The following is a 16,277-nucleotide window of genomic DNA, read 5'->3' as shown; positions in this document are numbered from 1 at the left end:
AAACGGCAATTGATACTAGCTCAATTACTAAATTTAAATCTGAGATAGATAGCTTTTTGGCAACCAAAGGTATTAAGGGATATGGGCCAAAGGCAGGTGTATAGAGTTAGATCACAGGTCAGCCATGATCTTGTCAAATGGCAGAGCAGGCACCAGGGGCTGAATGGCCTACTCCTGTTCCTATGTTCCTTCCTAGAACATGGCAAAGGGAACCTCCTTGAAATGGAACACAATAGTGTAAATGGACCAGAGTGAGAAGCATCAGCTGTTTTGCTTCATGTACAATGCTTGTTGGTTTTATGTCTGGGTGACAGTGAGGACCACCTGAACAGTTCATTTTTAATACTTAACTTACTTAAAAATATGGTTATGTACTTTAAGGACCTGCACTGGAAGTTTATTGCAACTTGATGAAGTACGCAAGTAGCTGCCTGGTTAATTTGATGAATATTCCTGGCATGGAGAGAGTAGCCGTCAAGAGTGTACTTGACATTGTTCTGGTCACACCCATAAATTTTGGGCCTGATATCAATGCGTCCTTCACAGGGCGTATAAAAAAGAACTGACAGGACAGAAAAAAAGATTCCAGTGAAACAGTGATCAAGACGCAAGATGATTCCAGCCACTTTCAAGCTCTGCGCAGCAATCTCTTACCAGCATTTCCGAACTCTAACAGGTAATTGGAAACATCATATCTGTTTGTTAATGGTAATTAAATGGTAAACTCTGCTGCTTTCTAAGATAGTCAGCCGCTATAGAAGCAAAAGCAGATTGTGAAAGGAGCTGGGGGAGCATGGTGGACTTTGAATTGGCTTCTTGTGTGTTTGGATGCTTGATGAACTCAAAGGCAGAGAGCTGCTGACAGACAACAAAAAAAGTCAGTGCTTTTAAAAAAGGAAGTACACCAATAATACTCATTTAAACTTCCTTACACAAGCAGCTGTTGCTGCCCAATTCATTTGAGATTCCTGCCAGTCATCAGCAACTGCCAAGAATGACCTCACCATCATTGTGGTTGAACCCATAAATTTTCCATCTCCTATCAAGGTGTCCTTCACAGCGTATTCACTGCTGTCCTACCGCAAGGACACAGAGCGACACCAAGTGCGGTCGATGCACTGACTGTTGGTAGGGGCTTTCAGCTTTGCTGTATTTCTGTGGGAGTCTCCAACTGGTGATACTTCTGCCCCCAAACAGGAGGCCAAGAAAAACCGACTAGATGTACTTTACAAATAGTTTTCTGTAGACATAGGCAGTCTGTAGTGTCGAACATTTAACCCTAAAATTGGAAGAGGATACAAAGAGTTCAAGACGATTGGACTCCCCACCAATCTTACAAAGAGTTTCACTATTTTCAATCAATTGAGAACCTCAACCTCTCTTGTACAAGAGTCACTTGGTAGGACGCTGCTCCGTGGAGTGAACCAAATGTCTGTGGCTGCAATTACCCAAACAAGCTCCAGGCCTCAATCTTTCCACTGTGGGCATTTGGCAAGTGGAAACCAAGCATGTCTTCATAGCAAAATAACAGGTTGCATAAACTTGTCTTGTATTCCCTTCAGTTTAGAAGCTTGAGGGGGTGATTTGATCAGATCAAGGTCTTTTAAAAGAAAAATGATACAGATTCGATCAGGGAGACACGGAGAACTTATTTCCTCTGGTGGGGAATCCAGAATAAGGAGGCACAATCTTACATTTAGAGTTCAGCCATTCAGGGGTGAAATCAGGAGACACTTTTTCCACACAAAGGGTGATGGAAATCTGCAACTCTTGCCCACAAGACTGTGGTTGATGCGACAATTGAAATTTCAAAGACTGACCGATGTATTTTTGTTCGGTAAGGGTATCAAGGGATGTGGATCGAAGGCTGGAATGGAGTTGAGGTACAGATCAATCATGATCTGATAGAATGGTTGAACAGGCTCGAGGGGCTGAATGGCCTATTCCTATATAGAACCAGCAGATCTATTACGGTGTGTTTAGTTACATCTTAATTGAACTATCAAAACTGGGATAATCATGCTTCTTAATTTACTCAAGAAAACAAGGGACCAGCATGAAAGCTCACCTTAGTGTCCCACGGACAGGCAAGCCCCGACTGGAGGCACGCAAGTCCACCAAGGACCACAGGTGAAGAAAGCCACACCAAAAGCTCCCCAGGCTATTACAAGTATCACTACTTCAAATAGATGCTCAAAGTGGCTCGAGGAACCTGCACAAGGCAACTGGGTTATCTGGAGAGAAGCAGCACACTGGTTTCGAAAAGGATGGGGCTATTTCCTACTTGAATGGGACAGCGTACTGCAGCAAGGACTGGCTATTTAAAATACCAACTTGTTTTATAGTGTCAGCTCTTAGGATGGGAGTGTCAGCATGTCTGATTTAAGATTCAGAGTTTACAACTGAATGCTTTTTTTTGTCTCAAGGGCTGAGGCATACAGCAGTAGCTGCCCTCGGACACAAGCTGAATCACCTCAGGCTTCAGAGTCAGGGGCCCAGCACTTGGGTCAATCAAGTCCGCAGAAGGAGCTCCTTAATCAGTGAGTACAGATGTTTTGAGTGCTCTGTTTTCACTTCTGTGGTTCTTTTTTTAATATTTCTGGATTAGCTTTAAGGGTTCAGCAATACAAGACGACATTAAGAAACTTGTACAAAAGGTGTGTAAATGGCAAATGAATTTCTAAGTAGATGAGAGATGGTGCGTTTTAGTAGGATGAATAAAGAGGCCACAAACTCCTTGGAAAATAAGATTCTCAATGGGGTAAAGGAGCAAAGGGATCTAGGAGTACAGATACAATAATCACAAAGGAGTGACGCAGGTTAATAAGGCCAGAAAAAAGGCAAACCAAGTACTCGGGTTCATTTCTAGAGGGATAGAATGGAAATGCAGAGAAGTTATGATAAACTTGTGTAGAACTTTGGTTAGACCACACTTGGAATGCTGTATACAGTTCTGGTCTCCATATTATGAAAAGGATACACAGGCACTGGGTAAGGTACAAAAAAGATTGACAAGAGTGATACCAGAACTGAGGGGTTATACCCATCAGGAAAGATTGAACAGGCTGGGGCTCTTTTCTGCAGAAAAGGCGGCTGAGGCATGATCCAATAGAAGGTCTTTAAGATTATGAAAGGGTTTGATAGGGGAGACATGGAGAAGATGTTTCTACTTGTGGAGACACCAAAACTAGGGGCCATAAATATAAAATAATCACTAATAAATCCAATAGGGAATTCAGGGAAACCTCTTCCCTCAGAGTGGTTCGAACTTGGAACTCGCTACGACAAGGAGTAGTTGAAGCAAATAGCATAGACGCATTTAAGAGCGAACTAGATAAACACACGAGGGAGAAAGGAATAGAAGGGTATGGTGATAAGCTAAGAGGAGGGATGGGAGGAGGCTTGTGTGGAGCAGAAATACCAGCATGGACCAGTTGGGCCAAATGACCTGTTTCTGTGCTGTACATTCTATGTAATTCTATGCAAGTCATTCGGGTGGCCATGTGGTACTTTGCACACTGTTTCAGCTCGAGTTATGATCTGGAATGCACTGCCTGAAAGGCTGGTGGAAGCAGATTCAAAAGGGAATTGGATATATGCTTGAAAAAAACGGGCTAAGGGGAAGAGCAGGTGAGTGGGACTAATTCATATTTCTTGCAAAGGGCCGGCACAGGAACAATGGGCCGACTGGCCTCCATCTGTGCTAAAAGATTCTATGATCACTTTTCCACACTCATCCCTTCCCGACCCAAGCTTTCATTGAGGAAATTGAGCTTATTAAAAAAAAAGTTAGTCAGATCCATGACAAAAGCACTCTAGGGTGCAATACAGTTCATGAATCTTAAGAACTGTGCTTCCTAATTAGTTCAGCAGAATGGATGTAACATTTTTATTTTAAATTAGTGGCACAGGGGCAATTCCCACTTTGCTGTCCCAATAAGGCATCAGTCACTCAGGTCAGCTACTAATACCGACCGCAGGGAGTCTAAGGCACTCGAAGACTGAGCACCAGCTGTTGTTGCATGCTTGGACAATGCCAATGACATTTATATTCAAGTCTCTCAAGACCAAGAAAATGAGTCAAGACCAGTTCTTCTCTCTCCTCTCCCCCCACCCACCCTCCACCATAAGGATGCTTGACCTAAAGGCTGGCCATCTGTTTTGTATAGTTGCCGGGGGGAAAACAGAACTAATTCTTCCAGTTTGGATAAACTAAATCGTCAGAGACAAATACGCCAGTGCAGTAATGCATCTCACAATTTCAAGTTACTTCAAATGAATGTTTTAAAAAAGAAACGGAGAAATCTCGGTGTAGATTCAAGGCCAGTCAAGCACGTAACTAAGTCATGATGAGTTTACACCAAGCTTACTAATTCTAAAAGCAGTAAGACGGACAAAGGTTCAAAAAAGCAACTGCAGGACATCAAGAATAAGGATGCAAGAGGGTCTGAGAGATGACAGCAGTACACCAGGATGATCTACCACCTCTATTCTGAATGCGCAACACTAATTAGCATTTGCTTTTTATTCCCCCTCCCCCACAAGGTTGTAGGCTTGAAGAGAAGCCATATACTGAAGCAGAAATGGCCTATGTTAAGCAGGGTGAAGAAGCACTCCACAAATCCCTCTCCATTCTTCAAGACTCAAGTGGATGGAAGACAGAGATTGAAGGAGTGAGTTCTGTTGCAATATTTCCATTCAGCCAATCTTAAAGACATTGTTTCCTTTTTTGAAGGTAGTCATATCTCACAGAAGTTGCCTTACAGTTATAGCTCATTTAAATTACTAATAAGTAGAAGAACATGCCACAAATTAAGGCCCCCCGTTTGCAGTTTTCAATGAAGAAAAAGGCCAAATTAGTGAAATGCAATGCCAAAAAAGGTAAAAATCGTGACATCCAAGGTCGTAAAAACAAACTTAACTTCTTTATTCAGTGACCATAAGCCAGAGCATGGATCATAATGAACTGGCTTTCTTGCCTCCACTCTGCCCTGATTCTTGTCAGCCGTGGTTCAGTGGTAGCACTCTTACCTGAGTCAGAAGGTTGTGGGTTCAAGCCCCACTCCAGAGACTTGAGCACAAAATCCAGGCTGACCCTTCAGTGTGGTGCTGAGGGAGTGCGGCACTGTCGGAGGTGCCACTTTTTGGATGAGATGTTAAACCGAGGTTCCGTCTGCCCTTTCAGGTGGACATAAAGATCCTATCGTACTATGTGAAGAGAGCAGGGGAGTTCTCCCAGGTGCTCTGACCAAAATCTATTCCTCGACCAACCAATCTAAATCTACTGCGTGCAAATTGGCTGCCGTGTTTCCTACATTACAACAATGACGGCACTAAGTATTTCATTGGCTGTGAAGCACTTTGGGGTGTCCAGAGGTTGAAGGAGTCCGTTTCTGGAGTGTTAAAGCTATTTTCACATGAAGTCTCCTGCTAAATTCTTGTTAAAAGACTCATGAAAACATGAAAAAGGCACAGAAGAAAAATGATGGGCCAGTAAGGCACTAGCACTTGAAACTATCGGCTAAGACTTCGGTTTCAGTGGCAACAGCTTCTTAAATTGAATGTACGGTTTCAGGTGCCCCAAGTAATGTCCAGCAATATTGCACATGTGCATTTTACCATTTACCAGACCCCAAAAGTTAGCAAGTTCGATTGGAGCTTCTCTGGGTTGCTACGAACCTCCCTTTAAAACACTTTAGCAGCTTGATAACGAATTGCGACCAATCATAAATGTTGCCATCAAGTGCGCTTTCCTTTGGTGACCTGGCTCCTGCTCAGCATTTGCATTAGGTTTGATCATGAACTGAGTGGTCAAATCAACAATGGTCTTCAACAAGTCTACATGCTCAGTGCTTTGAACAGACTATGCAGTTGCCACTTGTAACCCGGTGAATCAGAGACCTATAGTAACAGTGATCAAGAGGTAGTTAGCGGGTGAGAATTCAGTCATCGGCACCCAGAATTCCAGAATCAGTACAAAATTATTCAACACCAATCATGCCTGCTGGAACAAGCCACCGTTAAGCCATCTCTGCTCTCACAATGAAGGTTTTAAGCTAAGGACACAAATTTTCTTTTAACACAAAGGGTGGTAGAAATCTGGAACTCTCTCCCACAAAAGGCTGTGGATGCTGGGTCTGTTGGAACTTTTGAGACCGAGATCGATAGATTAAGAAAGGGCATCAAGAGATATGGAGCAAAGGTGGGTAAATGGAGTTGAGGCACAGATCAGCCATGATCTCATTGAACGGCAGAGCAGGCTCGAGGGACTGAATGGCCTACTCCTGTTCTTAACGTTCCTATGTTGTGAATTGAGTGAAGAATTTAACATTTTGAATTTTTAACAGGCAAATGGCGATAAAGTGGTCAGTAAAATGCTTCCAGACATTGGCAAAGTGTTCAAGCTTGAGGTTGTGATGGACAAGCCCTCAGATCTACTCTACAGTGAGCTGTTTGACAAAGTTGAACAAATGGGAGAGTGGAACCCAAACGTTAAACAAGTGACGGTAAGATATTCAACAGAGGCACAATCATAGCCCACTTTAAAACAGTGTTTCCAAACTAGAATTATGCTGAGATAAATATAGCCTTTCAAGGGTCAATATTCCATGGGGCTACAATCAATTCTAATCCAAGCACACATCCATGCAAAGTCTTTACGCAATTCAACCAAAGTGCTGACTATCAACGGATGGTTTGTGGAAATGATCAGTTCTATTCACAAGTGCCAAAAGTTGCAGAAGTACAGAGACCAAGTCAAAAAGGACACTATGGAAAATCAAGTGACTTACATTCAACTCGTCGTTGGAGGAACACTGTTCTGTTCATGTGTTGTAAATGGAACACAAGTTAAAAATAGGGCATTAAAAGGAATAAATGCAACAAATTAATGAATTGCACACTTGGGTGCTGGGCACATTTGAGATTTGAATAGCCAGACCTGCAGCCCAACTGGTTAACTAATGTCCACCCAACTGGTTCACTCATGTCCTTCAGGGAAGGAAACCTGTCATCCTTACTCAGTCTGGCCTTTCTGTGTCTGCAGTCCCACAATTCCCTCTGGAGTGGCCTAGAAAGCCACTCAGTTGTAGCTAACCACTAATAAGAAAACTGCAATGGTTCAAGAAGCAGGCCAATCACTTCAGGGCAATAAATACCAGCCATGCCAGTGACGCCCACATCCCTATAATGAATTAAAAGAAATGTGGCTACACTGATTTTCATTTGGCATTTTCTCTGCTCTCTTCCCTCATGACCCCACCCTCCCAAACCCTTTCATCCCCACCATGAAGAACAATTTGTTGGTGACATCTTTGTAGTGCTAAATTTTGAAAGCTTCCAGCAAGCTGCTTATCCATAGTATTTTCTGCAAACATTTGTCCACTGAAGTACGACTTTGCACTCTCCCCACAAAACTAATCATGGTCGCACCGAGGTCTGGACTGCAAGTTCTTCACAGCAGTTGGGTGAACTTGGCCGCATTAAGAGCAGCAAGAATTAAAGGACTTCAGTTATGTGGAGAGACTGGAGAAGCTGGGATTATTCTCCTGAGGGCAGAGAAGGTTAAGGGGAGATTTAATAGAGGTGTTCAAAATTATGAGGGGTTTTGGTAGAGTAGATCGGGTGAAACTGTTTCCACTAGTAAGAGTATCGATAACCAGAAGACACACAATTAAGATAATTGGCTAAACAACCAGGGGCAGAATAGCATTTTTTTCTTAATGCAACCTGTCATGATAATCTAAAAGTTCTAATTGGGGAAAGGCCAATTTTACAAAGCTGAGATACGATTTGCCTAAAGTGGGCTGGAAACAGCTACTTGAAAGTAAATCAGTGTCAGAGCAGTGGGAGGCATTCAAGGAGGAGAGAGTGAGGGTTCAGAGCAAATATGTTCCCACAAAGAAAAAGGGTGGGACTCCCAAATCTAGAGCCCCCTGGATGTCAAGGAGCATGCAGGGTAGGATAAGGCAAAAAAGGGAAGCTTGTGTCAGATGCAAAGAGCTCAATACTGCAGAAAGCCGAGGAGTATAGAAAGTGCAAGGGTGAAATTAAAAATGAAATTAGGAAAGCACAGAGTGCATGAAAAAATATTGGCAAGTAAAACCAACTCAAGGATTTTTTATAACTACTTAAAAAGCAAGAGGATAACCAAGGAAAGAGTCGGGCCTATTAACAGACCAAAAAGGTAACCAGAGTGTGGAGGCAGATGATGTGGGTATGGTTCTTAATGAATACTTTGCATCTGTCTTTACAAAAGAGGGGGATGATGCAGAGATTGTAGTTAAGGAAGAAGCGTGCGAAATATTGGATGGGATAAACAGTGAGGGACGAAGTATTAAGGAATTAGCATCTTTGAAAGTTGATCAATCGCCAGGCCTCGATGAGATGTATCCCAGGCTGTTGAGAAGCAAAAGAGCAAACAGTAATAGTTCTGACCATTTTCCAATCCTCCCTGCCTACAGGCGTGGTGCTGGAGGATTGGAGGACTGCTAACGTTGTACTGTTGCTTAAAAAGGGATAGACCAAGTAATTACAAGCTTGTCAGCCTAACTTCAGTGGTAGGCAAATTATTGGAAAAAATTCTGAGGGACAGTATTAATCGTCATTTAGAAAGGCACGGATTAATCAAAGACAGTCAGCATGGATTTGTTCAGGGAAGGTCTTGTCTGACTAACTTGATTGAATTTTTTTGAGGTGGTAACAAGGAGGGTCGACAAGGGTAGCACATTTGATGTAGTCTCCATGGATTTTGCAAGGCTTTTGACAAGGTCCCACATGGCAGACTGGTCAGGAAAGTAAGTGCCCATGGGATCCAAGGGAAAGTGGCAAGTTGGATCCAAAATTGACTCAGTGGCAGGAAGCAAAGGGTAATGGTCGACTGGTGTTTTTGTGATTGAAAGGCTGTTTCCAATAGGTTTCCACAGGGCTCAGTACTAGGTCCCTTGCTTTTTGTGGTATATATCAATGATCTAGACCTAAGTGTTGGGGGCATGATTAAGAAGTTTGCAGATGATATAAAAAGGTTGGCCATGTGGTTCATTGTGAAGAACAAATCTGTCGACAGCAGGAAGATATCAATGGACTGGATAGGGGGCAGAAAAGTGGCAAATGGAATTAAATCTGGGGAAGTGAGGTAATGCATTTGGGGAGGGCAAACAAGGCAAGGGAATACACAATAAATGGGAGGATACTGAGAGGTGTAGAGGAAGTGAGGTACCTTGGAGTGCATGTCCACAGATCTCTGAAGGTAGCAGGACAGGTAGATAAGGCGGTTAAGAAGGCATATGGATACTTTCGTTTATTAGCCGAGGCATAGAATATAAGAGCAGGGACGTTATGCTAGAACTGTACAAAACACTAGATAGGCCACAACTACAGTACTACGTACGGTTCTGGTCACCACAATACAGGAAAGATGTGATTGCACTAGGGAGGGTAGAGATGAGATTTACGAGGATGTTGCCAGAGCTGGAGAATTTTAGCTATGAGGAAAGATTGGATCGGCTGGGGTTGTTTTCTTTGGAACAGAGGAGGCTGAGGGAGATTTAATTAAGGTGTATAAAATTATGATGGGATTAGTTAGAGTGGATAGGGAGGACCTATTTCCCTGAGCAGAGGGGTCAGTGACCAGGGGGTATAAATTTCAAGTAATTGGTAGAAGGATTAGAGGGGAGCTGAGGAGAATTTTTTTTCACCCAGAGGGTGCTAGGGGTCTGGAATTCACTGCCTGAAAGGGTGGTAGAGGCAGAAACCCTCATCGCATTTAAAAAGTACTTGGATGTGCACTTGAAGTGCCGTAACCTGCAAGGCTACGGACCAAGAGCTGAAAAGTGGGATTAGGCTGGATAGCTCTTTCGGCCGGCAGACGCGATGGGCCGAATGGCTTCTTTTGGTGCTGTGATTGCATGATAATTATAGCTCGCTCAGGCCGGAGATGAGCTTTGGCCAAACAAGGCATAAGCGACCAAAGCCCAAGCTCAATTCCATCCTCTCTCACACTCCAGAAGCATCGATTTCATGCCAGTTTCCAAAAATATATAAATTTGAACTTTTCAGATACTGCAAAAGATCGACAAGCAAACCATGGTTACCCACGAGGTTGCCGCGGACACTGCGGGCAACATGGTCAGCCCACGGGACTTTGTGAGCGTGCGCCACTGCAAGAGGCGCGGCTCGACTTGCTTCCTTGCAGGGATGGCCACGCATTGCGACATGATGCCAGAGCAAAACGGTTTCATAAGGTAACAAAATCTAAGCAGAGTTAAAAACATCTACCAACTGAGTGACCCCAGGAGATCGGAGAAGGTCGCTCATTGTTTCAACAGTTATATATTCCGCATCCAGATACTAATTTGCACATTTGGATATTGGGAGTCCTGTTGTGGCTCCCCCCGCCCAAATCAGATTTAAAAGACCCAGGAGCTTTTCGAACCCAAGTTCCAATCTCATCCGGTCAGAATTTCCCCACCCATCTGCTTTGGTGCTCTCCTGCTTTAAGAGTTTGAGAAAATCTTGCTATAAACATTGTGCAGTATCTAATTTGAAGTTGTACTAACTCTGGCAGAAGCTGCTAAATATTCGCACCCACCCCCTTGCCCCTCACTAACATTTAAGGGTCAATCTTTTCAGGCATTTCAGCACCAAAGCTTTAACAGTTCTTCAGTCGGAGCCATTTCAGATTGGTGGCCCCATTCATTACCTAGAATTCATTTTAACATATGGTGTACTGTTAAATACCAATAGCATTGCGTTATACTCGTCTCTGCAACGCTTATCTGCTTGTTGTTTCTGCTTCCAACAGAATGGCTGTCGTCACCAGGTAAGTGCATGTGTGCTGGTTTTATTAGATTGCACCACTGCTTGCATATTACAGCTCCAAACGTAGCTTTCACTGCATTACCTCCCACGAGTCACTCGCTTTTGCTGCTGACATGCTTTCCATCAACCCTGTACTCGCTGAACTAGTGGCTCCCGGTCCAGCAACGCTTCAAATTAAAATTTCTCATCCTTGTGTTCAAAACCCTCCATGGTCTCACCCCTCCTTATCTCTGACCTCCTCCAGCATTACAACCCTCCTCCAACTCTGCTTTCCTCCAACTCTGCCCTCTTGTGCATTCCCTATTTCCTTCTCTCCACCCCCCACCATTGGCGGCTGTGCCTTCAGTCGTCTAGGCCCAAAGCTCTGGAATTCCGTCCCTAAATCTCTTGGCCCCTCTACTTCGCCTCCTTTGAGACGTTGCTTAACACCTACCACTTTGACCAAGTTTTTGGTGACCTGTCCTAATATATCAAATTTTGTCTAATAACGCTCCTGTGAAGTGCCTTGGGACAATTAGTTATGTTAAAAGGTGCGATATAAATGCAAGTTTTTGTCTGGTTCAGGCTACATCAAGTATAAATGGTGATCAGAACATACATCAGCTCTGATACGCTGAAGGAAAACTAACGTACAACTTCTTATTCTAGATAAGGCAATTAGGGCCAATGACAACCCTGGTACAATCAATCTCGCATTCTGCTGCCATGTGACCTGGTTTCCATACACACATTTGTTGCCTTACTTCATCTTCAGTTGTACTTTGTTGACTTACCTTGTTCTAATTGCAGGGCTGAGAACGGACCCACTTGCATTGTCCTCCGTCCAATGGCAGATGATCCAAACAAGACCAAGTTCACATGGCTGCTGAGCATTGATCTGAAGGCAAGTTGGCAAAGCCAAGTTAAAAAGGATGAGAGGTTAACAGTTCTGGATGCTGATTTAGGTATACATGTGCAGCACTTTGCACTCCCCCAGGAGTTGAATGATGAGTGGAGTGTTAGATATACAGCAGACTGATGTAAAAGATAGTATTTTCAGTATGACTGCACAATTAGTCAAGTCAGCTTGTGCTTGAACGTCTTCTTTGACCTACAGGTTTCCAATATAACCACCTACTCATTAATGAAATATGACAAATTGACATTTCAAAGTCTTGCACATGCTGCAAAAAGCATCATGTCACTAACTTAACTAATTCAGCAACAGCACAGAGGAAAGTTCTCAAGCAATAACTTAATTCTGTCGTAGATAGTTCCTTGGTCAAAATAACGGACATTTTCCAATCCTCCTCTGTCAACCTTCAGTGAATTCCCATAGTCTCCATCCAGACCTGTAGTTAACAAGTTGACATCGTTAACTGCAGGTATGAACTGATCAACATTGAACAGTGTACATGATGAGGCTCGGCTGATGAGCTGGAGTTTAACTTTGGAGACGGGGGAAGAGGAGATACAGGGGAAAAAGCACCAGAATGATACTAGGGCATGGAGGGTTAAATGACAGGTTGCATTAACTTGGCTTGCATTCCCTCGAGTATAGAAGATTGATGGTGACGTGATCGAGGTGCTTAAAATGTTAAAAGGATTTGATGGGGAAGATACAGAGAAACTATTTCCTCTGGTGGGGGAAATCAAGAACAAGGGAACATAATCTTAAAATTACCGCTCAGCCATTCAGGAGCAAAATCAGGAAGCAAAATGTTTTTACGCAGCAAGTGTTTATGATCTGAAATGCACTGTCTGAAAGGGTGGTGGAGGCAGATTCAATCGTGGTTTTCAAAAGGGAATTGGAAAAGTACTTGAAGGGAAAAAATTTGCAGGGTTACAGGCAAAGGGTGGGTGAGTGGGACCAGCTGGATTGCTCTTGGAAAGCTGGGATGGGTTCGACAGGCTGAATGGCCTCCTTCTGTGCTGTAACCATTCTATGATACTAGGTGCAGATCAGCCTTGATCTTATTGAATGGCGCAACAGGCTCAAGGGGCTGAATGGCCTACTGCTGTTTCAAATGTTCCTAAAAAAAAAAATCACCTTGTTTTCTTTGAGGCTTCAAGTAGATCAACTTCCTCCGCAGATTCAGTTGAAAACAGACCACGTGTTAACCACCTCAACTGGGTGCAAACTGGTGGCAACATTGCTTTAAGCATGGTCCACAAAGCTCCATTCGCTGCAACTAAGCAGCCCACTCAGACAAAAAGCTTGGACACTCCCACTGCTGCAATGGATTTAAAATTCAAGGCTCTTCCCTTTTATTTTCCTTCTTGGAATATGGGCGGCGCTGGGAAGGCCAGCATTTATTGCCCATCCCTAGTTGCCCTTGAGAAGGTGGTGGCGAGCCGCCTTCTTGAATCGCTGCAGTCCGTGTGGTAAAGGTACGCCCACAGTGCTGTTGGGTCGGGAGCTCCTGGATTTTGATCCAGCAATGGCCAATATACATCCAAGTCAAGATGCTGAGAGACTTGGGAGGGGAACTTGAAGATGATAATGTTCCCATGCACCTACTGACCTTGTCCTTCCAGGTAGTGGAGGTCACTGGCTTGGGAGGTGCTGTCGAAGAAGCCTTGGTGAGTTGCTGCAGTGCAACCTGTAGCTAGTACATACTGCAGTCACGGTGGGCCAGTGGTGGGGTGACTGGATATTTAAGGTGGTGTTTGGGGGGCTGGTCAATCCTTGCGAGCATCAGATTTTAAACTAGTCAGAAAGGGGGATTTAATTCTCGGTTGTTTCAGAACAAACCAGAACGCACTGTCTGAAAGGGTGGTGGAAGCAGATTCAGTTGTAACTTTCAAAAGGGAATTGGATAAATACTTGAAAAAGGAAAAATTTGCAGGGCTATGGGAAAAGCGCAAGGGAGTGGGACTAATTGGACAGCTCTTTCAAACAGCTGGCACAGGCACAATGGGCCGAATGGCCTCCATCTGCGCTGCATGATTCCAAGACAACAGGGAAATGCAAAAAAAAGCAAAACATTCAGATATTTAACATCCTTTACTCACGTCTTTTTGCAGTGAGCAAGTGAGGTGATACCGGAGTCGTACAGAAACCAAAAAGCTTTCACAACATCTGACTGATTAAATGACTTCATTTTTCTTTCTATTTTAGGGCTGGTTGCCAAAGTCTCTCATCAACCAAGTTCTTTCCCAAACTCAAGCGGACTTTGCGAAATACCTGCGTCGGCACATGGATTCCCACGTTGTTGCAACCAGTTGCTGAAACCGGCCACGCTCAGTGTTAGAAAATCTGTTCAACCCAACAGTCCAAAAGAAACTTTAAAAAAAATAGCACTTGGTTTTAAAAAGATATCCATTTGGAGACTGGCTGAAATGAGCCTCCAAACCAGAGAAAGAAACTTCAACCTTTGACACCTTCCACTGTCGAAAATCATTGTTTAGCTACGGCTGTATTTAAAATAGTTGTGAATTTTTTTTGGAACTCATCTAAGGGAGAGAGGTTAGTGACTGTCAATTAAATACTTTTGGCACTTGGTGTCAGCAAAAAAGGCCATTCCTCGGTCAGATGTAAAACAGATTAGATACAGAAAGTTCCCCGTGTTCTTCCCTCTCACCCTGCTGAACCTAAACCTCAAAAGCACACGCTCCTGCAAGCATTATATTTTTTTCCATTAACCACATCAGCCCCTCTTGGATCTCGTTCAATGAGATTGCACTTTTCTGCACACCAATGTAGAACTGTGAGCAGCCACGTGCTATGGACTTGGAGTCAGTCAGAAACAAATCAACACTGGCCAGACACATTGGTAAAGGGAGGATCAAACGCCACATCCCAAAAAGTTGGAAAGAATCTCTTTTCATCCCCTGCCACGTCCCATCTCTTTATGCAGAATTACCTTCAATCTAGATAAACGATGGTCCTGTCACTTACATCAAGCAAACATCAGGAGTGTCTATCAGCAAGCTTCCAGTCACAGCCGGCCCTTTCCTTTGCCAGCTGAGATGCCAGGCCACAGAACCCATAGACAAATTCTCATGCTCAATGCTTGGGGGATGCTGAACATTGCAAGTTCTTCTACTGTTTTTGCTCCTTTGCCATAGATTTTCCCCAGCCAGGCATCACATGGACCAGTTCTCAGGCCTCCAGGAGGAATGCTGAGCCAACAGGAGCACAGGAACAAGGTTCTTGGGTTAGCACCTCCTCCTTACTCCCTGCAACAAAGACAACACTCCAACACAAGCTCACTGCACAGCAAAGAGCAGGTGCAAGCAAACCTGTGTCCCAACACTGCGAAGCTAACAAGCTGCACTTAATACCGGATTTATCTTCGTGATGCGATCTGCATTGCCTCTGTTCTACTTGCTCATTCCCTACTCTGGTTCATCCTGTACCAGAAGCAGACGGATACACCACATTTGTCCACCACTTACTGTTTCTATTTCACAGTGCCAGCGTTTTCTTTTGATTCCTTTAGAAGATAACAAAGATCGGTCAGCTACCATTACAGAAACTAAGAGAAAAGGCGGGTAAATGGAGATGAGGTACAGGTTAGCCATGATCTAATTGAATGATGGTGCAGGCTCGAGGGGCTGAATGGCCTACTGCCTTCCAGAAAGTTGATGTCCAATACATACACTGAAAGCTTAAACGAGCCTCCTCCCACACTACGTCATCCAAACCCATCTAACCACTAAGGTTTATCCCAATCCTCTGCTTGAGATATGAAAAATTCCCAACTCCAAGTGATTTGTAACTATGAAGTCGAAAGGTTACTCTGCCAAAGACACTTCTTCAGCTGACAGCAGAGTGTTGTCTGGGCTTTGCACTTTGTGTACATACATATTCCAGTTCTTGTATTTAAAATTGAAAATGCATAGCATTATTAACATTGCTATTTATTGACTTTAAAATGTTCTGTAAAAAGTACACTGCAGAGAAATAGTGCACTTGTATTTATTATATTTTGAATAAATTTCACATTTAGCACCATGAAAATCCTTCTCAAAATTGGAAATTTGTTCTAAAGTGTTGTGGAGAAACTCTTACCATTGATACACTCCAACAGAAATTACAACGTCGCAGCCTGATTGCAGTGTTGCTGGGAGGGGGTGTTGTAGAGATGGACAAGATACTTAAATGGGTAGGGCGTGTTATGATCTGGAATGCACTGCCTGAAAGGGTGGTGGAAGATTCAATAATAACTTTCAAAAGGAAATTGGTTTACCACTTGAAGGGAACAAATTTGCAGGGCTATGGGACTAATTGGATAGCTCTGAGAACCAGCACATTCACGATGGGCTGAATGGCCGCCTTCTGTGCTAACAGGGGCTCAAGCATGGGAAAGGCAAGTTGAGGGTGACAAGTGTTTCCTTGCACTGAGGGTGTTCAATAGCTGGAGCAGGTTGCGAAGGACAGTCGAGGTCAGAACACTGGAATCACGTCATGGAACAGTTGGATCGAGATCAAACCGGTGTAAGGGCCTTATCCATCATTTCTCCCCACATTAGCC

General features: G+C 43.7%; 1 protein-coding gene across 1 annotated transcript; it reads left to right on the top strand.

Annotated features, from left to right (window-relative positions):
• Window positions 1-612: 612 nt before the first annotated feature.
• Window positions 613-15,708, top strand: LOC137335716 (steroidogenic acute regulatory protein, mitochondrial-like). Its single transcript, XM_068001020.1, has 7 exons — window positions 613-676; window positions 2,427-2,540; window positions 4,546-4,673; window positions 6,348-6,506; window positions 10,057-10,241; window positions 11,608-11,701; window positions 13,919-15,708. The coding sequence occupies exons 1-7, from the start codon at window positions 613-615 to the stop codon at window positions 14,027-14,029; spliced, it is 855 nt and encodes a 284-aa protein (XP_067857121.1). The 3' UTR covers window positions 14,030-15,708.
• The last annotated feature ends 569 nt before the right edge of the window (window positions 15,709-16,277 follow it).

Source organism: Heptranchias perlo, chromosome 20 (genome assembly GCF_035084215.1).
Source record: "Heptranchias perlo isolate sHepPer1 chromosome 20, sHepPer1.hap1, whole genome shotgun sequence".
Classification (NCBI taxonomy): Eukaryota; Metazoa; Chordata; class Chondrichthyes; order Hexanchiformes; family Hexanchidae; genus Heptranchias; species Heptranchias perlo.
Note: the sequence above shows the minus strand (reverse complement) of the source record. Positions and strands in the feature narration are given on the sequence as shown.